Raw genomic sequence first — 27,539 nt, forward strand, 5'->3', positions numbered from 1 at the left:
CTTGGATTGTTCCTCCTTTCTCTGCAGGATCCACCTTGGATGCCTGTCACAGAATCCCTCTACCTGTCTCTTATACACATCTAGATGTGTATAAGAGACAGACCCCTTATAATATTTAACCTCAAAAGACCTGGCAACAGTATCGGAAATAGATACAGTTCTGAAATATAAACAGCTCCTTACCGCATCTTTGGTCTCTCGCCGGTCTTGTCCTCTATCTGTGGATATACTAGTCAATTTTATTCCTGAAGTTTTGAAGAGCAATGCTCAAAACCCCCAAAAACTATCCAAACAACCCTATATCATCCCAAGACAAGAAAAAGGAATTAGAAAACAAACGGTCCCGCTTTATTTGAAGTGCATCTTATGAAGCCTTCATAAAGCATTCATATAGGCTTCATAAGCACTACAAAATGTGTCACAAATCATATATAACCGTATTTCATGCTCTATAAAGGATTAATAAATGTGAACAAATATATGTATGGTTATGTTACACAGTTATGCCACTGTATGAAGCTTTATAGCGCATGATATAAGCCTATAGATGATTTGTGAAGCATCTATGTAGTGCTTATGAAGCCTACAGTGCATTCCGAAAGTATTCAGACCCCTTGACTTTTTCCACATTTTGTTACGTTACATCCTTATTCTGAAATGGATTAAATACAGTTGTGCCAAATTTGTAGCGTCATACCCAGGAAGACTTGAGGCTGTAATCGCTGCCAAAGGTGCTTCAACAAAGTACTGAGTAAAGGATCTGAATATAGTACTTATTATGTACATTTTATATTTTTAATACATTTGCAAAAATGTCTAAAAACCTGTTTTTGCTTTGTCATTATGGGGTATTGTGTGTAGATTGATGAGGGAAAAAAAATATTTAATCAATTTTAGAATAAGGCTGTAAGGTAACAAAATGTGGAAAAAGTCTAGGGGTCTGAATACTTTCCTAATGTATATTAAGGTTTGATGAATCCTTCATAAGATGCACTTCAAATAAATCGGGACCAAACAAACATACCTTAAAATGCTCTGACGCTTGTAGAGGGATGTCAGCCAGACTTAGGCTGCCGATCAAAAAATAAATGAGAATGACAAACTTTAAGTAAAGTCCAAAGGAAATATTACAATACAAATGCAGGGCTTCGGGTGATGACTTGTGTCTCATCTGCCAAAGGTTTGACAAATTATATTTTTTATCGCGCTTCCTTTACAGTAAACCATGTGATTTCCCTCCATTCTATGCTGTCAATCATTAACCCTATAAGTACTTGTAGTTGGCTCTGGTACTTATGTTAATTACCACCCCACATAATCCATTGCTGTCCAAAGGTCTTTCATTGAAAATAAAACATTTTACAAACTAAAGTAGTTAGTTGTTTTTATAAACTAAAAAACATCATCAGAGTGCAAATACCCAGGTGTTTCTGTCATACTTCGAGAGCACTTCAGGACTTTACAAAGTTTGGCACCTCTAGTGTAGGAATTTGGTCTTTTAAATTAATAAGAAATATGACCATGGTTTGTTTTCATTTGGCCTATTTAGCATAGCTCTGTTCTCTCCTACCTTGCCCCCTTGTGGAGCTCAAAAGTTAGTTTCTTACTGTTATAACTCAAATCTGTGATTTTGTTAATGCAATATACTATTTTTATAGCAGTGTTTATTATGTTACTTCTTTGTAATATTGTTTTATTGCTATGTCCTTGTATTGTATTCTAATTAATAATTCCTCTTTATTCTGTACTTTCAGAAACCACAAACAGTATTTGCCAATATCATAACTAGAACTGGAGCTGGACATCTTTCGAGCTGAAAATTGAGGCCATCTTTTGTATGCTAGCGTACACTCCTTAACAGTTTTACTGGATGAAAACACAGCAAGAAAACACATAGGCCAATATGTAATAGTCGTCTATTTTATTGCAGTATTGGTGATGGTTGGTTGAACAACAACAACTTGTTTTACTAGAGGGAAAAAAACTGAATATGCATAACCCATATTTAATATTCATGCAGTGACTGAACAACAACTACATTTCCACCCCCACCTCTAAAGGCATAATATCATGGCAGGTCACCTGTCAAGTCACCTGTCAGGTCAGTCAGTCACTAATTGCTGCAGATGTGCTCAATATTGCTTGAGCATATGATACTCCCCAAAGCATGATGAAACACATAGAGGTGTATCACAAGCTAAACACATGTATTTTGTCAACTTCCTCTGCTTCCTTCTGGTGCCAGACAGGCAGACTTTGCAGTGCCTCCATGTGTGACTACCTTGAGCAGCAGTTTAAAGGGACTTTGCAGGGAAAATGCCGTGCAGTGAGTCATAGGGGATTGTCCACAGCAGGGCAACCACCAGTGGATGGGCGCCGAGGGGTGTGGTGCTCCTCCAGCAGCTCTCTCATGAGTTCTCTCTGTACTTTTGGTAGGTAATTACTTTACCTATGAGGGTGTGGGGAGGATGAGGGAAGGGAGAGGATGATGAGGCAGTGGGTAGGTGGGTGAGATATTGTCACTATAATTGCATAATGGAACTGTATGTGATTTGTATGTGAACTGTACATCCAATTACAAAAATACCTTGTTCAGTAATCATCTCACCTGTTAGTKKGTGGTGAACTATGTTGCCATTGAGGGCAGCAGTGTCGATCAGATGGAAAAATATCTTCTTATACCACTTGGTCGTTTTCTGAGTGCATTCCACAAAGCTGTTTATCATGTCTGCCTTATCCACTGCCCCCATTTTGAGGTAATAGTCAAGCATGCAGTCTGGTTTGATTTCTCTCTCTCCCATCAGGTGGTCCACTTTCCCTGTGGCCGACATGGTTGCTGTATGGACATTGGAGAGGACATGGACGTCTCGTTTGTCATGCCACTTTACTGACGGCTTTTGACCGTTCTCCTGGAACTCCACCTCCCCTCTCTGCTTCTTCCTGCATCCGAATGCTGGCATCCCCTTCCTGTTCGACCTGACTGTGCCACAGGCCCCTGTGCTGTTGGAGAGCAGATGCTGGAAGAGTGTGGGACTGCTGTACCAATTTTCCACATGCAAAGTGTGTCCCTTGCTGAGATGAGGAGCCAGCATGGTCATCACCACGGACCCGGACACTACAAGCCCCTCATAATGTTGGATGTCAGTGGTGGACTCTGTGTAAACTATAATGTCCTGGACAAATCCTGTCTTCACATCGCACATGACAAAGAACTTGACCCCAAACCTGTGCCTTTTAGAGGGAATATATTGACGGAACGCCAGCCTACCTTTCCATAACATCAGGGACTCATCAATACATAGGTCAATGTATGGCACAAAGACCCAACCAAATGCTGATGTAACAGTATAGCTTCCTGTCCCTCTCCTCRCCCCTACCTGGGCTCGAACCAGGGACCCTCTGCACACATCGACAACAGCCACCATCGAAGCAACGTTACCCATCGCTCCACAAAAGCCGCGGCCCTTGCAGAGCAAGGGGAACAACTACTTCAAGGCCTCAGACCGAGTGACGTCACCGATTGAAATGCTTTTAGCGCGCACCCCGCTAACTAGCTAGCCATTTCACATCAGTTACACTGATGTCAGGCTGGTAAAAACATTTCTTATTTTGTACAACGGGTCATTTAGGATGGCAGTAGCATTGTTGACGAAATGCAGGCATCGCAGCAGAACTAGGAAGCGGCCTTGGGAAAAGAGGATGGCAAAGAAGGGAGTTGCAAACATAGGATCTGTGCTTCAGTATTCTCTTAGGGAGTTCTTCTTTACTATCCCCGTGAGAAGGACTGTCTCCAAGAAGGTATACATTTCACTAACTGTGGTTGTCACCCATTTAGTGAGTTYCCCCCCCCACTCCTGGCTCTCTCTTCTCCTGTAGCTCCAAGGCATAGCGATTGGTCTCCTCTACTATGTCTCCCACCAGCACCTCTGTCAGAAACAACTTGAAGAACTCTGCTGCAGATGGAAATGGCAAGGGGCGTTGCACTCCAGACTGGGACTCATCAAAGCAAACAGCAGGACCAGGAGGGGTAAAATGGCTGGCGGCCTTCCAGCTACCACAGAACTCCTGTACTTCATCCACTGTTTGTCTGCCTCCATCACCACCAGCATCTTCAAAGGGACATGGGACTTTGTCAGTGGATAAGGGGTCCTCAGATTCAGGGTTCTCAATGGCTACAGGGTTGGGGGACAGCTACTCACTGTCACTGTCAGAATCTGATTCCTGACTTTCAGACTCATTGTCAGAATTTTTAATTTCTGCATTTGTTTGTTGTCCCCTTTTGAAAGACATTGCTAATGTTACAGCTTAGCTCACTAGCTACATACATAAACAACAACACTGAATGGCTCACAGTGGGAGTGAGAGGTTAACGTTACATGATTGACTGCCGGCACGCACTACTTGTATCAATAAATCACTATCAGAATTTTTTTTTGGTTGTAATTATTTATATATTTACTGTTTTATTCACAAATCATGCATTCCGATTATTGCATAGATTGTAATGGGCACATATTATGTGTGTAAAATACCTTTTTGAAGGTTGTACTGATTATGATGAGCTAAGCTAATTACAACTGTGTGTGGAGCCATGTTTGTTGACATACAATGCATTCTGGGTTTCACGTAATCGTCTGTCGGACCAAAGATATGTTATAACAAAATGAGTTACACAAATTTTTTGCGAACTGGTTTCTGTGAGAGAAAAAAGCATGGCAGCGCGCAGAAACTACCCATCGTCGGATTACTTTCGATTTCTAGAGTGTTTTASTCAATTATTTCGATCAATGGTGACCTCACCCGTGATGTGATTAATTATAAATAGTAATTCCTATTAGCTAATTCATATTGTAGTTTGTCAGCGAGAGTTATACAAATTTGACCGCTTGTGTTTCGTCAATCTTTCCTCAGTTAGCGCTAGGACAAATGTAGCCTACATTTTCCCGGTTTGGATGATTGTGTTATGCTGTTGATACTTCTGTGAATGTCTGAACATTGCATCCAAAAATAAACTGCTCACATTCTGGACATAACTTTGTAAGGACTGTGTTTGTGCAAAATGTTTATGAAAAAACAGTGTGGCCAGCTCAAATGATACGGAGAGAATTTCATCTACATTCTTTGTAGCTGTTTACATACCACCACAGTCAGAGGCTGGCACTATGATAGCATTGAATGAGCTGTATTCCGCCATAAGCAAACAAAAAAACGCTCACCCAGAGGCGGGGCTCCTAGTAGCCAGGGACTTTAATGCAGGGAAACTTAAATTAGTTTTAGCAAATTTCGATCAGCATGTTAAATGTGCAACCAGAGGGAAAATAACTCTGGACCACCTATACTCCATACACAGAGATGCATACGAAGCTCTCCCTCGCCCTCCATTTGGCAAATCTGACCATAATTCCATCCTCCTGATTCCTGCTTACAAGCAAAAATTAAAGCAGGAAGCACCAGTGACTAGATCAATAAAAAAGTGGTCAGATGAAGCAGATGCTAAGCTACAGGACTGTTTTGCTAGCACAGACTGGAATATGTTCCGGGATTCCTCCAATGTCATTGAGGAGTACACCACATCTGTCATTGGCTTCATCAATAAGTGCATCGATGACGTCGTCCCCACAGTGACTGTAAGTACATACCCCAAGCAGARGCCAAAGATTACAGGCAGCATCCGCACTGGGCTAAAGGCTAGAGAAAAGCGGGACTCTAACCTGGAAGCTTATAAGAAATCCCGCTATGCCCTCTGAYGAACCATTAAACAGGCAAAGCATCAAAACAGGACTAAGATCGAGTCGTACTACACCGGCTCTTGCAGGCAGGGCCTGCAAACCATTACAGACTACAAAGGGAAGCAGAGCCGAGAGCTGCCCAATGACACAAGCCTACCGGACGAGCTAAACCTTTTCTATGCTCGCTTCGAGGCAAATAACACTGAAACATGCATGAGAGCACCAGCTGTACCGTGATCAGTGATCAGGCTCTCTATGTGATCAGGCTCTCCGCAGCCGACGTGAGTAAGACCTTTAGACAGGACAACATTCACAAGGCCGCAGGGCCAGACGGATTACCAGGACGTGTACTGCGAGCATGCAGTACATGTCCTGACTCCCTGTCCGAGTCTGTAATACCAACATGTTTTAAGCAGACCACCATAGTGCCTGTGCCCAAGAACACTAAGGTAACCTGCCTAAATGACCACCGACCCGTAGCACTCACATCTGTAGCCATGAAGTGCTTTGAAAGGCTGGTCATGGCTCACATCAACACCATTATCCCAGAAACCCTAGACCCATTACAATTTGCATACTGCCCCAACAGATGCAGTCTCTATTGCACTCCACACTGCCCTTTCCCACCTGGACAAAAGGAACACCTATGTGAGAATGCTATTCATTGACTACAGCTCAGCGTTCAACACCATAGTGCCCTCAAAGCTCATCAATAAGCTAAGGTCCCTGGGACTAAACTCCTCCCTCTGCAACTGAATCCTGGACCTTCTGACGGGCCGCCCCCAGGTGGTAAGGGTAGGTAACAACAGATCCGCCACGCTAATCCTCAACACAGGGGCCCCACAGGGGTGCGTGCTCAGCCCCCTCCTGTACTCCCTGTTCACTCATGACTGCATGGCCAGGCACGACTCCAACACCATCATTCAATTTACAGATAACACAACAGTGGTAGGCTTGATCACCGACAAAAACGAGACAGCCTATAGGGAGGAGGTCAGAGACCTGGCCGTGTGGTGCCAGGACAACAACCTCTCCCTCTACGTGATCAAGACAAAGGAGATGATTGTGGACTACAGGAAAAAGGACAGAGCATAACCCCATTCTCATCGACGGGGCTGCAGTGGAGCAGGTTGAGAGCATCAAGTTCCTTGGTGTTCACATCACCAACAAACTAACATGGTCCAAGCACACCATGACAGTCGTGAAGCGGGTACGACACAACTCATTCCCCCTCARGAGACTGAAAAGATTTGGCATGGGTCTTCAGATCCTCAAAAGGTTCTACAGCTGCACCATCTGGAGCATCCTGACTGGTTGCATCACTGCCTGGTATGGCAACTGCTCGGCCTCCGACCGCAAGGCACTACAAAGGGTAGTGCGAACGGCCCAGTACATCATTGGGGCCAAGCTTCCTGCCATCCAGGACCTCTATAGCAGGCGGTGTCAAAGGAAGGCCCTAAAAATTGTCATAGACTCCAGCCACCCTAGTCATAGACTGTTTTGTCTGCTACCACACGGCAAGCGGTACCGGAGCGCCAAGTCTAGGTCCAAGAGGCTTCTAAACAGCTTCTACCCCCAAGCCAGAAGACTCCTGAACATCTAGTCAAATGGCTACCCAGACTGTTCGCATTGCCCCTCCCCTCTCCATACCACTGCCACTCTCTGTTGTCATCTATGCATAGTCACTTTAATTAACTCTACCTACATGTACATACTACCTCAACTAACCGGTGCCCCCGCACATTGACTCTGTACCGGCACCCCCCTGTATATATTGTTATTTTTTACTGCTGCTCTTTAATTACTTGTTACTTTTATCTCTTATTCTTATCCATATTTTTTAAACTGCACTGTCGGTTAGGGGATCGTAAGTAAGCATTTCTCTGTAAGGTGAAATGCTTACCTGTTGTATTCGGCGCATGTGACTAATACAATTTCATTTGATTTGATTTGAAATGCTGATTGTTGCGTCATTCGAAACTAGCCGTTCTAAATACGCGTTCTAATCACACTGGTGTGATCGTATGCTACAGGGACCACTGTAGAATTATCACACTTGTGTGATGGTACGTGTGAAAAGGTTAAAAGACGGCTTTTTTAGTAATCATCTGAGTAATTCACACAATAAGGGTGATACTTTCTTTAACTTTTTCTTTACTCTGATAGATTGTAAATGAATGTTTTATATTACTGTTTAATATCATGATATCCTCTTAGTATGAATAGATTGTTTTTATATCCTTGGAGATTGAAAGTAGTGTTAGGTTCAAGCTCTTTGTGTATTTGAAGAGTGTCATTATTTAGTGGACTGCAGGATGTGTACTCAAAATAACTCAAGGACCCTCCTGACTGATGAGAAGTCCTGTGATATGCACAAGGGAGCATGGAGAAATCATGGGTGATGGAAAAGTACTGAAGTACATCTTTCTGGAAGGGAAAGGACGAGAGCTCAGTGTATAAGTGCACTCTATTGAATGTAGGTATTAAGCTGACATCTTCCCTGAGTAAACATTGAAACGTCACTTGGTATGATAAATATGTTATTGTATATTGAGATATTGGTCTTCTTATCAACTCCTTTAAAGTTATGTAGAAGTTATGTGTTGGAAAAACGGTGGATAATATATTTTAGGATTGATTATATTATATTCAATATGAATTTACATGTTACACAACACTGGACAACTGAGTGGAAAAACATTGCCTGGAGCATGACAGCGAGTTCAGTTTACGTGAGTGGCCTGCGCAGTCCTCAGACCTCTACCCAGTACAGCCCTTTGGGATGAGATGGAACGGGCTGTTCGCTGCATGAATGTACTGCCTTCCAATCTGCAGCAACTGCGTGATGCCATTACGTCAATATCGACCAACAACCCTGTGGAACGTTTCCAACACTGTTAGAATGCCCCTTTACCCGTAATAGATTGGTGTACCTAATAAACTAGAGGGCAGTACATACCTATACAATTCAGAAGTAGAATAACCACGCTGAAATAACTACTTAGGCCAATTAGATTTTCTCAACAATATACGTGGATTAAACTCTTTTGAAACTCTTTTTTAGATTGTTACACTACATCAATATACAGTGACAGGTTCTAGAATCTGACGTAGAACATTCGAACATTTTATTCTGCACATCCAGTCGCAAAAACCTAGAGAAATGATTTTTAATGGAAAAGCAATTAATTAACCAATTACGCAGCAAATTAACCAATGGCAATGCCAGATTGGTGAAATTCAAAGAATGAGTTAGGCTTGAGTATTTTTGCTAATACATGCACATAATATCATTCATCATGTATGTGACATGTTTTAAGGGCAAATCAATTTGACTAGTTTTGTACCTTTTTCTATCTCCTCCATATGGCTGCCCAGTAGTCTCATCTCCTCCATAGGCTGCCCAGTAGTCTCATGTCCTCCATAGGCTGCCCAGGAGTCTCATCTCCTCCATAGGATGCCAGTAGTCTCATCTGCCTCCATAGTCTGCCTGGGAGTCTCATCTGCTCCATAGGCTGCCCCTGGAGTCTCATCTCCTCCATAGGCTGCCCCAGAGTTTCTATATCATCCTCAGGCTGCTCCATGAGTCCCATCTCTACAAGCGGCTCTAGACTCCTTCACAAGGTAAAAGGGTTTCTCCAGGATTCTCTGACTCTTTCTGAACCTCCAGATGCCTCGGCACAGTGAGTCATGGATCCTCTGACATGAGTTGATCTCCATGCGCCACAGTGCCACTCTGGCTCGGATGAGCTGGGATGTCTTGCTCTTGCTGCCTTTGGCGAGGCTGACACTGTCTTTACAGATATTGATGATGTACAGGCCAATGAATAGGGCATTTGAGGCCACGGCACATTTCCTTAATGTCCTAGAGAGGGCGAGTGGAGTGCCTTGTGCCAACATCCCAATGTCAGGTAAATCTGCAGCAAGTTTTTTGCCCTCTCCGAGTCCCACCTTGCCTGCACCCATGACCACGCCTTTCCCCTTTAAGGCCTCTATTGCAGAGGTATTTTTTACTATGGCATTGATCTTCTTTCCTAAACTCGCACCACCTTTGCCTATATTCTTCCCAACCACTAATGCCACCACCTTCGGCTCCAAAGGGCAAATGTTGCTGGCCACCTTCTCCAGACTACCATGGAGTCTTTTTATGTCCTCCATGAAACATTGAAAGATTGTATTGGCTTTCTTGTTTTGGTAGCTTTTAAATGCCACCTTTGTTACACCGGTGGTTAGACTGTTGACCCCACTGGTCACACCCTTTCCAATCCCTGGGATGGTGAGCCATAGTGACAGCCCAGCAGTAACAGGGGCAAGACAAAGGCCTGCGATGGTCAGAGCCCCTCCTGTTGCCCCCACTGCACTGCCTACCACACTGGAGATATAACCCCCTTTCTTCATCTTATTTAGTTTGCCAGCTCTCCTTTCCAGCTCTTTTAGACAGTCCAGCATTCAGGAGTGGCGCTGACTGAACAGACCTATGAAGTGCAGGGCAGAGTCCTGGAACAGGAACGTCAGTCTGAGGTGCTGGTTCATCCTAGCAGGGGAAACATATTCCACTTTTTCCATCAGAGACATTGAAACATGTAGCTGGAATCGATGAATGAATGATCAGAAATGTGTGCCCTCAATGTTAGTAAGCTAGTATTTGCAAATGTAACAAAACAAAACTGTAAAGGTTTACCTGATATCACTCAAATGGCACAAATGGTTAAACATGGTCTGCATGGACTTTTCATTCACTTCAGTGCTGGTGTCAATCATCAAGTTGTCATTCTTCTCTCGGCAAAATGTTTTTCTAATATTGATAATAAAAAACTATTTATAAAGCACTTTTCAGCTACAGCAGAAGTTGCTATAATGTTACATAATAATATAAAGTATTTTACTGGTATGTCGGAAACCAATATTGTGTTAAATAATTTAAACTGATTTCCGCTTACACATTTCCCAATCTCATTCTCTCACACAGCTGCTCAGAGATGTGTATGTAATTTTCCAAGTACACGTACAGCACCTCCACATTGAGGAGGCATGGGGAAAAGAAGGCTGAAGCGTCCCTCTTAAAGTGGATGAGGAGAGGACAGGCCATTCTAGCAGAGGTGATGACAGCTCGGACACTTGATGGTTCCCTCCCCTGAGGCAGAGGACACAACCGGTTTTCATCAGCAAATACAAACACAGARGTGACCACCAGCCTCTCCACAGCATCCATGAAGTAGTCCAGCTCCTCCAGCCCTTTGAGAGTGTCCTTCAGTACAGCTTCCAGCTCCTTCTCCAGCTTCTTAAGCCTACGGTTTGCAGTCACCTGGGTCAGATAGTCTTTCGTGAACTCTCCTAATGCCTTGGTCTTGTCTTCTGCATTCAAGACTCGGCCGAATTTAAGATCGATTCTGTCTGCCATTTCCTTGATGTTCTTCATCTTGGATTGTTCCTCCTTTCTCTGCAGGATCCACCTTGGATGCCTGTCACAGAATTCCTTCACTGTGTGGACATAGCTGAGGGTGTCTGAGATGTATTGACCCAATAACTCTCTCATTTCCTCTGAGAAATAAGAAGATGCAGTTTAGGAAGGCTAAAGGCTTTCTGTCTCAAAGTACTTTACAGGGTCTCTATTGAAGATAAGTACAGTAAAACGACTTTACTAATCACCTATTACACAGATCTGTTCCCAGAAGATCAATGACCAATACCCAGAAAGATGTATAAAACAAATATATACCTTAATGCACTGAATCTTGCAGATGGAGTTCAGTCAACTTAGGCTACCCATTTCAAATTTAACAAAATAACTTTTGCTAAAAGTTTAAAGGTAAATGAGTCTGAGATGTGTTCCACCTTCATTCCTTTATATATCCCTCAAGCCAATGTTTCTTACTACCAAGACTTTGTGATCTTCAGCCATTTGTATTTTGCTCCCTGCTAAGGACTAAGGCACGGTGGCTCGGGTCAAATGTCAGCTGATAGRGCTGCTGTTGAGAGCAGGGGGCGAGGTACTCAGATGCTCATAACTTCCACACGCAATAGTAATTGTGTTATCATTGTTATTATGTAAATACAAATATTTCTAGCAGTGTAAGGTAAAGCTAGAATACATTTTTGGACTTATAAATGAATGATATATACCCATTGATTCTTCAAGAATACAACTTATACACTGATTATACTAAACATTAAGAACACCTGCTCTTTCCATGACATCGCCTGACCAGRTGAATCCAGGTGAAAGCTATGATCCCTTATTGAAGTCACTTGTTAAATCCACTTCACTCAGTGTAGATGAAGGGGAGGTGACAGACTAAAGAAGGATTTTTAAGCCTTAATTGAGACATAGATTGTGTATGTGTGCCATTCAGAGAGTGAATGGGCAAGACAAAAAAATGTAAGTGCATTTGAACTGGGTATGTTAATAGTTGCCAGGCGCACCCGTTTGTGTCAAGAACTGCAACGGTGATTGTTTTTTCACGCTCAACAGCTTCCCACGTGTATCCAGAATGGTCCACCACCCAAAGGACATCCAGCCAACTTGACACAACTGTGGGAAGCATTGGAGTCAACTCAGTACTAGAAAGGTGTTTCTAATGTTTGGTATACTCACTGTATATGCCTGATGAGCTTTGATTAACTGTTGTACCCCATCAGAACCCCAAATATCAGCTTGGTTTATGCCAATCTTTGTAAAAAAACATGAATGTTAACAATCACTGTACAGCCTCAAGACATGGCTATAACTATTATTTTGATATCATGGATGGTCAGGCCTTGCATCCATAGCTCTATGAATTTGAATGGTTGCATTTCTCCAAGCCCAACCCTCAGCTTTTGCCAAAACAGAGGCTGGGCAACCACTTTGTTATTGTTACGATTAAGGATTTTAGCTTCAGTTCATGACAGCCGACATTTTCCAGATACATTCAGCTCAGGTGTCAAATCGTGACATTGTATATTATAATACGTAGCTTTTTAAGGAACAGTCTGATCTACAGTTTATTGTATGGAGGTTGATTTACATCGTGATCTGTGTAATTGTTCAATGTGCTGCAGACCCAGATAAGGATATTTCATAATTTACTAATAAAGCACTTTCAATGGAGATTTGCCTCGACAATGCTTTTTAGTCCAGGAGTAAGCTTGTCCCATAATTCACTGCACCTGCACTCTAACATCCATCAAAAAGTTGGCAACAACTGGGTATATGAAGCACTTATGAAAATCGCACCATATTGAAAATGACTGTAGATTTTGCACATGGGCGCTTGAAAGTTTATCTGCTAAATCATATCAGGTTTAATTCCAGCTATTTAWTTTTAGCATTTTCAAAATAGAAAGATGTCGATCAACATAGTTGTAGGGCTACAGTAGTCCATTTACTGTAAACGGTGAGGGTATCACTGTTTCTGAACTTAATCTCTGGTTAAAAATAGCTGCTGGCAAGTGTTTGGACCTGGGTGGGAGGCAATCTTGAGAACCCTAAAAAGGTCTCAATAATTTAACAGTGTTAATATCACACAGGGATTAAATCACGTCAAATTCAACTACTGTTGCAGATAATGACAGTTAAGGGTGTCAGTTTGTAGAGAGAAAATCATTATTAGGAAATTGGTCAAACTAGTTGAAGTGGGAGTCAGCAAATCACCTTCAAGAGAGCTCTCCATTCGACCTATACATTCGGTTGTCATCTTCTCGAAAACAAAAAATAGGCTAAAACACATTTTTATATGCCTATTACATTATTGACWAAAAAAATGTAAAAATCACGAATCTTTTGCAAGGAAAAACAGTTTATCCAAAAATGAACCTGTTGAAAAATCCTACAATAATATCGACGAAATTGACGCAAATATTTGTGTTAATTATTTGACAACTTCAACAGCCACCTGCCCTCGTCAACTTTGACTGAACGTGTTGAATGGATCAGAAAATGCTGGTAAATGCTATATATAGTCATAAGTGCATCCATACATGGGGTGGTCGGGGAAAGCCATTCCTTGAGTGAGAGGGTAATATTTTTGTTACCATCAGCAAGTGCCTCCCAAGCGGCATCAGGCTCGTCTGCTACCGCTTTGCGYTGTTTTAATCTCAAGGGGTGAGTCGCGTTTCTATCTGTTATTTTATCATAATTACATTGAGCGGGTCGATATAAATCCAACATTTTTATTTCAGGGGAACCTTATATTTCCAGTACATTAACGTTGATAATTGTCATATATGTTGTCATACATGTAGGCTAAGTGAAAGAGTGACAGATTTACACGTCGAGTTGTTTTGGGGATAGATAATTTGTCTCCAGTGAGGGATAAAGGGTTGTGTTGGAATTTATCTGAAGGCAGTTATACTTTCACTGTGCGCTAATGGCATGCCTTTGAATGAAGAGGTCGCTGAACCTATTTTCTTGGGTGCATCATTTTGGCAACCTAACTAATGATTGTATACCTAAGACACGTCCTGGAAAGCTGGATAATGTACTGTATAGGGAGGGTACATAAACAGTTTAGTATTGAATTTATTTAGAGGCAGTTGAATAATGAATGTATTGATTGATCAGGATGTAGATGACCTGTCTTATGTTAGGCCAATTTATTTTCTAATGCGAATTGGTCTAGATTCAGCCAAACGTGCAGGCTACTAATTTTCTTCTGTGGCTTTTGACCATGTTTCTCCAGTGCATTAGCCTTCAAACTTCTTTCAGCTATTCATAGATGAGCTGTGCTCGCTGTAAGGGGAAACATTTGAGGGGCTGACCCCTGTTGATATGGTGGTATGTGGAGGCAACATTCATGGCTACTCTTAAACCATATACTTATGCCTGAACATGTATATTTGTGGGATAAATATCATAGAATTAGTATGCAAGGGAGATAATGTGAAAGATATATTCTCTGGCAAAGTATTTGGGGTTTAATGGAGAAATAATAACCATTGCGTATCAGTCCTTCGAAAGCCATTTTGTGAGGCCTTCAAAGACAGAGATAGCCTGTGTGCCTATAAGTACGGGCGCTTCAGTTAGGCTATGTTGTCATTAATTATGTGAAAAGTTGATAATAATAGGGAATATTCATGTACTAAGGCTTTGCAGATTCTCATCAACCGTAGACAGTTGACAACTATAGTTGACAATAGCAGCGTGAAAGCGCTCAATGGGAAGTCATTATTGTGTCTGGTCATGCTAAAAACATTGATGTTAATGTTGAAAAACGTCGTTAACACAGCAAACCATCTCCAATGTTCAGTTGCATGTGAAGTAAAGGTAAACAATTCCATTTCCCTCCTCCCTCTCCTACCTGGTATTGTGACCAGGTTTCTTTTGAAGTGTTCCAGCCATGGCTACCAAGGTCATGCATTTTAATCAGAAGAAGCATGTGAGCCACCTCAGCCATCACAGCTCTCACACTACTAAGCATGTTGTCAAGGAGCACTCTTCAAGGTAGGCGATTAGTGTTATTGCTCACCTGCAGCACTCTAGAAAGCAGTTTTTTGGCAATACAGCAGCTGGAGCACAGTAGTGTGGATGTACATAGTGCTGGTGTAGAGGGAAGTGGAGTGGACAAGAGATGGTCTCCAACTTCAAATGTCCACCACCCCATGCTGATGCTACGCGGCTTGCGACAATGGATTTTTGCCTTGTTTTAGGGTCGTAGGGTCATAGCAGGCCAATAGATGTTGCTTTAGCGCTCCTCAGACCACCACAACCCTTTTGGTGGTTACGCCGTCGGCTGTGCTTCAAACTGCAATTCCAAGGTTATAGGAGTCTGTGGTGAGCTGAAGTGGTGGCGTTCAAATGGAACCGTACCCAATGAAGCCTCAACCTCAGAATTTGTCACGCTGCAAGCAGAAGCCAAAGTGTTGGGACCTATTGACCGGGTCATAGCAGGTCGTGACGTTGATGTTGTTATGCAACCCATGTCTAGTGTGCATGCCACTGCTTCACTGTGCCTGAAACATATGCTGAACTCTGTTCTAGAACCCAACCCATCAAGAAAAAACTATCCAGKTWCTGGACTCTTTACTAGTTATATTTGMTAAGAAATTAWAGGGCAATTCTGTAACTTTTCAACCTCCTATTCATCATATCCAGCACCAAACCAGTGTCCATATATGTGAAAACAGCACGTTTCTATGATCTGTGGTTAAAAAGACAAGAAGAAAGGTACAAAAAACAATGGTTCTCTGTGACGTCACAGGGTAGGCCACGGTGATTTTCTAAACCTGCAACGAGTTTCTAGCCCAGGGGATAGTATTTTCTTGCTCCTCACGTCACCACGAATCTCACAGGGTTTGAAAATCCATGTTTTTAAAATGTTTCACTTTTGATGTCACCGGGTAGACGTTTTTAACTCTCTATTTTTTTCTACAAGACGTAGAAATCCTCCATTTTCACATATGTTGACACTGGTATTGTGCTGGAGATTGAAAATGAGGTTGAAAAGTGAACTTTTGTCCAATACCAATGACCTCACCATCTAAGTGAAAACCACAAAATTAATTGCTTTATTAGCTTTTATGTCCCTTTTTGGTTTTTGATATGAAGTATATTCTGCAATTGTTTTTACATTTTAAAACCACAGTACCACCACAACAGTGCTGGCACTAAGTGTTTGTTTATCTTCCTGTCTACCTGTTCTAATGACTCTAATGACTGCTCTCTCTCCACAGGAAATCAAGCTCTACGTCAGTGAACCAGGTGCAGCACACCCACGCCACAGAGGCTATGGCTGAACCAGCCTATACAGTGCCKGCGTTCAGGCAGAGGTGGGTCCAATAGGACAGTGTCTCCCAGCTACATTGGCCCAGTACAGAAACAACCCCTAGCYCTTACCCCYAGACWCTTGTGTAGATCTGAAAGGATTMGATAGGYGTAAGCAATTTGGCAAAATCTCCACCCAACTAAGATGGAACTACTACCATACCTATTCAATTCTTTCAGGTTTACATGAAGTGCCTAGGGGAAGGGGCTAGGGGTTGTTTCTGGACAGGGCCGATATGTCATGCTGTTTTAGGTGTAAGGGAATATGAACCACAGTCAGAGCTGACTGCAGGCAAAAACTAGCAGGAGCTACTATGGTGACTGAAAAACACAGCAAATATGCCAAATTGTGTCCTGGTACATGTGTTGTATTTCATTATACAGCAGGGATCATCAACCAGATTCAGCTGCGGGACGATTTTTAAATCCAACAATGAATAAAAAAACGATGACAAAAAGCAAGCCCCCAGTTGTGGAACCCTGTTATACAGGATGAGTTGGTTAGATGTTAATAACGAACCTATCTGACCTAATACTGGACAATACGTTGAAGTGTTCGTCGTTTTTTATTAAACACTGTATATTGTACCGGTATATAAATTCCTATCTTTCGTGCTGTGGAATATGTGTAGAGACGTCGGTGAGATAGAGGAGTACCAGCGAGTGTCTAGTCATGTTGGGAAAGGACTTGCTTCCATTCAGAAGGAGCTCCACAGGATGAGAGTGGCCACAAAGACCCAAGTGGAGAATATTGCGATTAAGAGAGAGGTAATACACGGGATTGTGGAAGGGTCATGTTATATAYAGTGCTGCTGACACAGGATCATATATCATTGATGAAACCCTGTGATTTGCAAATACCACAGTTAAACAGATATGTCATATTTGATAGCTTTTTGCCTATAGTTTCTATTATCCTATTTCTACCTGTACTAACCTTATCACTGCTGGAGGAAAGGTTCCCCCTCATTTGCTTATGCAACCTATACTGCCTCTCCTCAGGTGCAGGAGATGATGCACAAGAGGGTGACGTCGAGTACGGAGACGGTCAAGGCCCCTGACTTCCTGGTGGCTCTGAGGCCCCACACCATGTGGGAGAAGACTCCTGTCAAGCTGTTTTGCACTGTAGACGGTCACCCCAGGCCTATTGTCAAATGGTTAGGAGCGCTCGCCTCTTATTGAACTACTGTTGTACTTCATTATGTATCAGTTTCCATATTGTGTATGCATCTGGTAACCACTATGATTAGCCATGTAGTCCTTGAGATGTGACATGTTTCACCAACAACTTAGCATCTGCTTTATATCATTTATATAGTTCAGAGACATTTGCCTACGATGGTTTAAAATGCACTTTTAATTAGCATTTACCTGCAGTTGTGGTTGTAAACTGGTTATAATGACATCATTTCAACCAGAYTTGTCCTCTGGGACAGTACTTGGCTGGCCTTCATTATGGTGTCTATTGGAGCTTTTTAGTGAGGTTTCCTCACTTTATGGGTCTCATTAGCGCCATGTTAATGATCACATTAGCACCAATTACACCATCTCTACTTTAACAGCCAGCACCTTGGTCTTGGCTAATGCTATAAATGTCTCTGCACATTTCACTGTTTATTGGAGGGACTTCACAGATATTTAGACTATATTTTGTTTGTTTCCTGTTAACGGCCTCCCGAGTGGCACAGTGGTCTAAGGCACTGCATCGCAGTGCTAGCTGTGCCACTAGAGATTCTGGGTTYGAGTCCAGGCTCTGTCGCAGCTGGCCACGACCAGGAGACCCATGGGGCGGCGCACAATTGTCCTAGCGTCGTCCAGGTTAGGGGAGGGTTTGGCCGGCAGTGATGTTCTCGTCCCATCGCTCACTAGCGACTCCTGTGGCAGGCCGGGCGCAGTGCACGGTGAYACAGTCRCCAGGTGTACTGTGTTTTCTCCGACACATCGGTGTGGCTGGCTYCCGGGTTAAATGGGCATTGTGTCAAGAAGAAGTGCGGTTGGGTTGTGTTGCGGAGGACGCACGGCTCTCGACCTTCGCCTCTCCCGAGTCCGTACGGGAGTTGCAGCGATGAGACAGGGCTGTAACTACCAATTGGATACCACGAAATTGGGGAGGGAAAAAAAGGTTTCCTGTCAACACGGCCTCATTAGAAATGTTCAAAATAGTGACCAAAATAGTGACCTAGCAAATATGCTAACATATTAATTATGTCAAAATTATGCAATATTAGTTATATGTCACATAACAGATGTATTAAAAACACTTCAGTACTAAAAATTCCATCAATATTGCGGTGTAAAAGAACCCACTTACTAATTTGATGCCTTGTTTTTTCAGGTATAAGGGAGGAAAACCTGTTGACCCACTGAGTGCCGCAGGAAAGTACAAGATTGAGAACAAGTATGGAGTACACAGTCTGATTATTAGCAGGTACTGTGCCTCACTCTAATTCACTGTCTCTTTTCATGTTAATTGGTTCAATTTGACCAAGGTCAAGTTCGGGTTAATTTCAACTTGATTAAGGACATGAACCGAAATTCAATTCACATACTGTAGTATTTGAAATCATTATTACATACATTAAATTGTGTTTCATTTCTTGAACTTACTGACGTCAAATGAAATTGTCACTTGCCTTGTTCTACTCTATGAAMAGGTGTTGTTTTTCCACTTGTTGTCAGGCGGTACCCATTGTCCCCCTTTGGTTGTTCCCTGTTGCCAGTGGAAGTGAATGGCACCCCAGTGAAACTGAAGGGGGGAGGGGGTTGTTGCATTTCCTATTTAGTCTAAAGCCAGCTCCGCCTCTAAAGACAGCCTGCGTTTCGCTGGCCCGCCCGGCCCTCGTCTTCAAGACGCCTCAGCTGTTCACACCGAAGTGCTGACCTCCGTGTCATTCGATCCWTTCATTCCTCCTCCCCCCTCTTTCTCTCTCGCTCTCTGCACTGAATCTCTCCTACGTCGTCATTACGTTACTAGGTCAAAAAGGAGACCGCAGTTTAAGGTAGCCCCCCCCCCCCTCCCCTCCTCCGCCCCAACACGCTCTCTTTCATACCCTTTTCTTTTCCTCACTTAATCAATGAGTTGTCTTTGATCATATTTGAAGAGAAAGAGAGTAACAGTGGGAATAAAATGGCCGGAGATCCATATCACCCCAGCTGGGAAAATGGAAAACGAATCGTCTTTAAAATAGTACTTTCAGGGGGGACGGTCACATTTCTCCTCTTCTATTCTCACCCTCGGWTTCTCCTTGGGAATGTCTGTCCTCACGATGTGCCGCCTTCTTAACGCCTTCTGCTGCTTCAGAACGTCGCCTTCTGTTCGACGGCGCTCTCAAGCCATGAGATCACTTTCCAAAACGCAATGTCTCCTTCTTCTCACTCATGTCGTCAAACATTTGACTGGGATTAAAMGTCGTCCTTTAAAAGGCATGAAGGTGAAGGGGAGGATGTTATGAACTAAATACATTTCTTGGATGTTACACAGTCCTGAAGTCATTTAACACAATGCCAATAACCCCCTATGACATTAACAGTTTTTAACCAATCAGAATTCAGGATTAGACCCACCTGTTGTATAAACAGTGATAATGAACAGCACAATACACATGTACCATTTATTTGAGCCAATGAAATCGTAATATACTAATATCTAATTTCCTTCACTTTAGGTGCGTGGTGAGTGATACTGCAGAGTACAGCGCCGTGGCAACGAACTCCCATGGCTCAACTACCAGCAAGGCCTCTGTCACTGTCAAGAGTGAGTTTTTTTTCTCTCTCTCTCTCTCTCTCTCTCTCTCTCTCTCTCTCTCTCTCTCTCTCTCTCTCCTCTCTCTCCTCTCTCTCTCTCTCTCTCTCTCTCTCTCTCTCTCTCTCTCTCTCTCTCTCTTTGAAGTATTTGCACTGAAGGATTTGAACTGCTATAAAAAAGTTCCCTCAAATGTCACTCTCCAACGCAACAAACACCCATAGCATATGAATCTGAATGAAGGTTTTCATTTTTGAAAAGAATGTTCCTTCTTCCCTTTCTAAAAATGATTTGTATTCCTCATAGGACCAGCAGGAGGAGCCTATGGGTCCTGCCAGCTTTCTGGTCAAGGTGAGAGGAAAGAGTGGATTGAGGAGGAGGGTGGGTGGAGAACCAGCCCAGTGCTGCTGGAGTGGKGCCCAGACATGGCAGGCTTTGCTTGAGATCAGAGTCCACAAATAACAGTCTCTATCTAAGTGGCCTGATAAGCACTGGAAACTATTGTGAGCGTGATTTTGTGTTGTTCTGGCCCTGAGACAGTCAACGAATGAAAACAAGTGGTGACTTATATTCAACACACACTGGAAGGACCTTACAATGTCACAATACAACAAACTTTTACTAACACATCAACCATGATAATATTGGATTGTGCTAAACTGGTTTGTTTACATGTCATACTGACATTTCTTCATCCACAGCTGCATAATATCTGTATGTATTATATACTGATATCGGTATATGTTGTTTAAGTGTTTGGTTAACACAGATCATAGCAAGTACTATAGGGCATTATTGGTATACTTGAGATGTACTACTATATTAGCATGTGTTGTCCTTGTCTTCTCCTCAGTGCCCCACCTGACTGTGATCCACCACAGTAAGCTGGAGATCACCATGCTGGATAGGTTTGGAGTGTCGTTCGGAACAGAGGGAGGTTCCATTAGTCTGGTGTGTACCATGGTGGTGGTCCCTGATCTGCCCAACGTACCACCACTAGCCCAGTGGTACAGAGACGGTGAGCGAGTGAACATTACTCAATGGTACATCATCACAATACAGCACCACACAGGAGAGCCATACAGTACATTGTGCAGAAAACACAGCGCATCTTAATTCACAGCACATGTCCGTACAGCGCAGCCCAGCATATTACAGTATGACATAGAATGAAGGAACAGTTTTTGAAAACATTCTACAGATGCTATCCATGTTCTTACGGTCAACTCTCAACAACAACCAACTACTCGATAAAGTGTTGTTATTCCGTCTCTGTTGTTGATCAGATAAACTGCTGAAGGCTGGGAAGTTGGCTGAGATTAAGGTTGGTGGGGGCGCTGCCACTTTGACTTTGCCCCACCTGGCCAAGGATGATGAGGGTCTGTACACCCTCCGCATGTGGACGAAGGACGGCACCACCGAGCACAGCGCCTACCTCTTTGTGAAAGGTAAAGTCATAAGGTCTTATAATTAAATGATAATATTATAATTTCTTTGGCTGTCCCCATAGGAGAACCTTTGAAGAGTMTTTTTTGGTTGCAGGTAGAACCATTTTGGTTCCAGGTAGAACCCTTTTGGGTTCCATGTAGATGGGTTCCATGTAGAGCCCTTTGTACAGAGGGTTCTACATGAAACCCAAAAGGGTTCTACCTGGAACCAAAAACGGTTCTCTAATGTGGAAGAACCCTTTTGGAACCCTTTTTTCTAAGAGTGTAGAAACAACATATTTATATTTGAGAAATATTATTTAATGTTATACATTAGAAAGGAAAGAATGTTTACTATAATTCTATACATTAGAAACAATACCAGGTTTGAGGTTTGTTGTTAAGAAACATTTAGTGATAAATGACACAGTTCCAACGGGCCCTTTAAACGTCAGGCCTGACTCAACACAAAGATATGCTCTAGGCATTTTACATACTGTATTCAGTTTGTAATCCCATACATATTTGCATGTGTTAACCCAAGTGACTTATACAGTGTTGCCACTTTGTCTCCTTATTCTCTACAGTCCCACCTTGCTTCCTTRTTCTCTTCCTTATTCCCCAGATGCTGCCCGCTCTGTGGCCGGAGCACCTGGAGCACCAATCAGCGTCAAGGCGTTTGACATCAACTCGGACTACGTCCTGGTTGCCTGGAAACCCCCCAACACCACCAACGAGGCTGCCATCACCGGATACTTTGTGGACAAGTCAGTTTTAGTCATTTAGGACCTTAGGTTAGACTCTCCCATCCAGAATCTCCAACAATAGTCAATAAAAGCAGATTTGATTGTAGTTGTTAGAAGATGCAGAAGACCTAAAGGATGGCCATTGAGAGTGTAAGACAGTGGAGTGATTGTGAGAAACTTCACGGTCACATGATGTTTCAGATCTAATCTGGTAGAGCAATTGGTTTTGTGAAGCTACCGGATCTCACAGAGCCAAACAAAGACTTGTGACGAAGGAATTAGATTTCTAGATAAATGACTGATGGAACTACAAACATCTGCACTATCATTGTTGACGTCCATTCAGACCAGCACTTCCACACGTCAATACATTCTATGGTTTGTGATGTAATTCCTTCTCCTCCTGTACAGACGTGAGTCTGGTAGTGCTACCTGGTCCCAGTGTAACGACGCCCCAGTGCGGATCTGTAAGTACCCCGTGCACGGCCTGAGCGTGGGTCACGCCTACCACTTCCGGGTCAGGGCTGTYAACAGTGCCGGGATCAGCAGACCATCCCGCGAGTCTGACAAGGTGACTGCCCTGGACCCAGCTGAGCGAGAGAGACTGCAAGGTACATAACCACACACACACTCATGATGTCTACTTGAGTGCATACTCAAAGGACATCTTTTATATTTAGATTTTTGGGTGAAATATCAGCCAGCAGATGCACCTTTGTGTCATACATGACTTTTCTGTTTTTTTCCTCTGTTGAAACAGTGATTAAACTGGATGGGAAACATGAAGTAGTGATTAAAGATGATGACCTGGAAGGTAGAGTATGCCAACAATGGTAACGGACCAAAATATTGTGTTGAGTCTATTCTATTCCTCTCGTCTATTAAACAAAAACACTAGATAACAAATGAACCTTCCACACAGCATTAAAATCAACATATCCACYACATTTCCATAACTGACCAATATCCATCAAAGCAAATACCTGTTGAATATATTGTATCGGCAAAAGCCCTTACAATATACAATAATATACACATGAATGTATGTACACATAAATAGTTGTGTTCTCAGTACCTTAAAGGAGAAGTGGAAGGATTTGTCTCCATCATTATTAATCAATAAACCCTCACGCTTCCTGCTCACCTTCTGCTTTTAGATTGGACTTTGGTATTGCCATAGTAACAACTCTAATGATACTAGTCRTATTAATATCAAAACTTCATAATAAGAATGAATAAAAACTTTTCTAAGAAACTTCATTGACCACACTGGAACGAACGGTAAGACGGACTCCGTAATAAATAGGCAACTAACCAGCCAGCTCTTTAAACTTAGATTTAAAATGGGTAGATTACATTTATTTTCCTTATAACTTATATCCTTCATTTTTCAAATCCAAACGTCATCCTTTACGTTGTATAACTTTTAACCCACCATCTAACTCTTGACGCAAACATTGTAACTAAAACGATCTAAACTAACCCCAAATGTAATTCCATAATAATAAATACTAAATGAACCCTAAATGTTCTTTAAAGTTGATGTAATTAGTATTGATCAAATAATACGTGTTATGAAGTATTGTTCAATGCCATTCAATCCCAATATAGGTTACGTTACATTGCCGGGGGAGCCTACAGATGTGCATGCCTCAGAGATATTCAAATCATATATCGTGCTGAGCTGGAAACCCCCCAGCCCTCGTGGACGGGCACCACTGTGGTACATCATCGAGAAGGTGTGTGGCTGCTCCTTTCCCCTTCCCATCTACAGTATGTAGATCTCTCAGTACAGGAACGGTAGTAGATTAGACAGTCCATTTATCATTTCACAACTTTCAATCTGTCTAAAGTGCAGTAATATTTTTGCAAAATGGCAGAAATAACAGCTGGCAGGTATGTTGCTAAAGGCATTWTTCAAATGAGATTAGTGATTCAATGAYGTTGTAGAAGGCTTTACCTTTCATTTGCCCTCCCGTCCCAAATATCCACTAGTCCGTGTCAGGCACTGGGGCTTGGCAGAGGATCAACACAGCAGTGAAACTGCAGTCCCCTCGCTACCCCGTTTTCGATTTGGAAGCCGGGAAAAAGTACCAGTTCCGTGTGTATTCTGAGAACTTGTACGGGGCCAGCGAGGCCTCTAAGCCTACAGATCAGATAGATGTCTAATGGTACAGGCTGCTTGTCTGGACACGAATCCGCATCATGAAAGACAGCATGACATCCAATGTAATCACAACTGAAAAATAATGCTCTGTCATTCCCTTGCTGAAGGTATGTTTTCGTGGGAAATAATAGTTCACACAGGTTAACAGAATGGTTATTGTGTCCATTGTTCTTTATATTCTGTATCTCCTCATAACATTGGGGGAGAACGCTATAGGGTAAGTCATCAGTCACATCAGAGCGGTATGTAATTTGCTCACGTAATTTAGATGCCAGATAGTGTGTCTTGGTGAATAATTATTTAAATGTATCGACTCGCTCTCTTAATATTAATGAAATTAGTTTGTTCTCTTTGTAGATACTCGCATTCTCTCGGAGAGGAACTCCATTTGTTATGTCCTAGTGCGATGATTGCTCTCAGAGAATTAAACATGAGAGCATGGATATATGAATAGTGTATTTCTAATTTCCTCCAGAGCCATGTCCTTACTCCTGGTCATAGCCTCCCTGTTGCTCGTGCTTGGATAATGCATTACACATCAACATCAATATTCCAGTCCCCAACATGCATGTGTTTGCCTGTGTAGGTGTTCCCCCCAGTTTCACCTGTTTGCCTGCGGCTTCCCAGGCATCCGGATTGAAACCGTGTTGGATTGCCACCACGGAAGGCACAAGTCCTCCGTGTTTGTGCAGTGGGACCCCCTGCTAACCTGTCCAGACCTGCTGTTTTCAAAACTCTCTCCGAAGACAGCCAGGAGGCGGTAGAGCATACTCCCCCAAAACACCCAACCATCCAATACATGGGTGGTACTGACTTATGACAAGCCACCGACTGACATTTACGCTCCTCCGAGGTGCTTGAGATCTCTGGTGTGGAGTCAAAGTAGACTCGCCCTAGGGCCATCGCCTAAGACGCATAAAGCAACCCCTATAACGTGCACAGCTCGCAGAGTGATTTTTATTTGGACCCCTCAGTCTCTAATAGAGTTACATATCTGTATGAAATCTATTGTGATCCATCTCATCTTGGCCACTTGTCCTGTTCTTAATTATCTAAAGTTTCTAGCCACGCGGGGCACAAAGCTCAGGAAGAGTTGACTGGCCACCGTTTATTTTTTAGCTCTGGTTATCAAATAAATATTCAGATCTCATGTTAATGTAAGATGGATGTTATTTGGCGTAGGACAAACGTTAGATAGAGTATGGCTTGTGTGATACTAGGGGCCGAAGTCTGGTCTTGAGAGACAATAATCTACGGACATTTAAAGTTGCTTTGCTCAAAACCAGAGACACTCGCGCTTTTGGCTTGATCTTTGGTGTCATAGGCAAGTGCTCTGACTACCAGGCTGGGTTTCTGTTACACAGTGGCCATCTCTATGTAGAAGCATGATAATTTCACGGGCTGATGTAAGAAGGCTATATAAATACATTTGAATTTGATTTGGAATTTCCAGTCTGATAGCCAAGGGTCTGAATATCATATGAAAATACATTTTTAATACATTTGCTAAAATTTCTAAAAACCAGTTTTTGCTTTGTCATTTATGGGCGTATTGTGTGTAGATTGCTGAGGATTTTGTTTTTTATTAACAGATTTTAGATAAGGCTGTATGTAACAAAATGTGGGGAAAGTTGAGGGGTCCGAATACTTTCTGAAGGCACTGTAGGTTCAGGATTTTGCCAATCAGTGTCTCGTTTTGCAAAGATTTATTTCTGGTTATTCTCAAGCCAGAGGCCTGTCACACTACATTACTGTCCCATCTCCTTTAATAACATATCTAATATTAAATCACTGCCGTAACTTGCAATAGATAACTAGTAGACAAACGTATATGTTTAAATGGCTACCTGGTGTGCTTGTAGGGCTTATGGTTGCATGGGGCCCAGGTCTTTGATCCCACCAAAGAGGCGTTCTATGTAGTACCCATGAGGTGGTTGGGGTGTTTGGGGGGGTCCCACTGCACAAAACACGGAGGACTTGGTGTTCCTGGTGGCAACCACTGACAGGAGCGGAGGGAACACTACATCAGGCAAAACCATGCATGTTGGGGACTGGAGGATATTGGTTCGTTGATGTATCATTACTGACACAGTAACAGAGTAAAGGGGTTAGGAATTAGAAAAACAATATCTTTCATTATAAAATTCTTCAAATAATGATCGTCATCATTTATAAACACCTTAATTTAGGACGTGAAAAATAAAGCATTTTCTCATTATGCATAACATACTGATTGAAGGAGGATGTGGTGTGTGATATTGGTGCACTGTTATGAGGGAGATTACAGAATATAAAGAACAATGGACACAATAACATTTCTGTAAACTGTTGACTATATTCCACAACAATACCTTCAGCAGGGGGATGACAGAGGCATTATTTTCAGGTTGTGATACATGATGTCATGCGTCTTTCATAGATGGGAGTTCGTGTCAGACAAGAGTGTACCATTATTCAACATAGATATTTGTGGGCGAAACGTATTTTATGATTGTGACGTTAGGGTGAGGATATGTAGGATTGATGTGACTTAATCATGCCCATCATCATTGGTAGTTAAGTTTCTGCCAAATACGAAAGGGGTGAAGACCGGATTTGTGATTGTGACATTACAGGAGTGTGGATAGTCAATTAATAAACTCAGTAATGTTTAAAATAAGGGATCAACGTTGTGGCTTTATATTGTACATACGCAACGGCCGCTCACTACCTGGAATATGTTAAACAGAGTCCTCATTTAATCAAAGTATGAATTGGAAGGATTCTTGACTGTCACTGTTTGTAAATGCATGTATCATACATTTTGTGTGTGTATGTGGCTCGTCTCTTGTGTGTGTGTGTGTGTGTGTGTGTGTGTGTGTGTGTGTGTGTGTGTGTGTGTGTGTGTGTGTGTGTGTGTGTGTGTGTGTGTGTGTGTGTGTGTGTGTGTGTGTGTGTGTGGTGTGTGTGTGTGCTAACCCACTCTAAGCTCTCCACCGTTTCGATGG

At 42.5% G+C, this 27,539-nt stretch overlaps 2 protein-coding genes across 2 annotated transcripts in view; one reads left to right on the forward strand and one right to left on the reverse strand.

Moving 5' to 3' along the window:
* Positions 1 to 9,299: 9,299 nt before the first annotated feature.
* Positions 9,300 to 10,178, reverse strand: LOC111982473 (apolipoprotein L3-like). The gene has a single exon (XM_024014043.2). The coding sequence runs from the start codon at positions 10,176 to 10,178 to the stop codon at positions 9,300 to 9,302; it is 879 nt and encodes a 292-aa protein (XP_023869811.1).
* Positions 10,179 to 13,724: 3,546 nt separating this feature from the next.
* The window catches only part of LOC111982313 (myomesin-2), a 25,629-nt gene continuing 11,814 nt past the window's right edge, over positions 13,725 to 27,539 (forward strand). The window contains exons 1-16 of the mRNA XM_070433771.1: positions 13,725 to 13,812; positions 15,024 to 15,150; positions 16,380 to 16,475; positions 17,103 to 17,238; positions 17,473 to 17,627; positions 18,806 to 18,898; positions 20,136 to 20,224; positions 20,519 to 20,563; positions 21,066 to 21,230; positions 21,499 to 21,660; positions 22,265 to 22,406; positions 22,797 to 22,996; positions 23,146 to 23,199; positions 23,997 to 24,124; positions 24,381 to 24,548; positions 25,152 to 25,263. Coding sequence (XP_070289872.1) covers positions 15,047 to 15,150; positions 16,380 to 16,475; positions 17,103 to 17,238; positions 17,473 to 17,627; positions 18,806 to 18,898; positions 20,136 to 20,224; positions 20,519 to 20,563; positions 21,066 to 21,230; positions 21,499 to 21,660; positions 22,265 to 22,406; positions 22,797 to 22,996; positions 23,146 to 23,199; positions 23,997 to 24,124; positions 24,381 to 24,548; positions 25,152 to 25,263 — 1,849 coding nt within the window. The 5' untranslated portion in view covers positions 13,725 to 13,812; positions 15,024 to 15,046. The remainder of the gene's footprint in view (positions 13,813 to 15,023; positions 15,151 to 16,379; positions 16,476 to 17,102; positions 17,239 to 17,472; positions 17,628 to 18,805; positions 18,899 to 20,135; positions 20,225 to 20,518; positions 20,564 to 21,065; positions 21,231 to 21,498; positions 21,661 to 22,264; positions 22,407 to 22,796; positions 22,997 to 23,145; positions 23,200 to 23,996; positions 24,125 to 24,380; positions 24,549 to 25,151; positions 25,264 to 27,539) is intronic.

This window comes from Salvelinus sp. IW2-2015, linkage group LG21 (genome assembly GCF_002910315.2).
Source record: "Salvelinus sp. IW2-2015 linkage group LG21, ASM291031v2, whole genome shotgun sequence".
Taxonomy (NCBI): domain Eukaryota; kingdom Metazoa; phylum Chordata; class Actinopteri; order Salmoniformes; family Salmonidae; genus Salvelinus; species Salvelinus sp. IW2-2015.

What these genes read in the sequence shown, in the direction of transcription:
- LOC111982473 (XM_024014043.2), bottom strand. Translation starts at nt 10,178, where the DNA reads ATGCTGGACTGTCTAAAAGAGCTGGAAAGGAGAGCTGGCAAACTAAAT.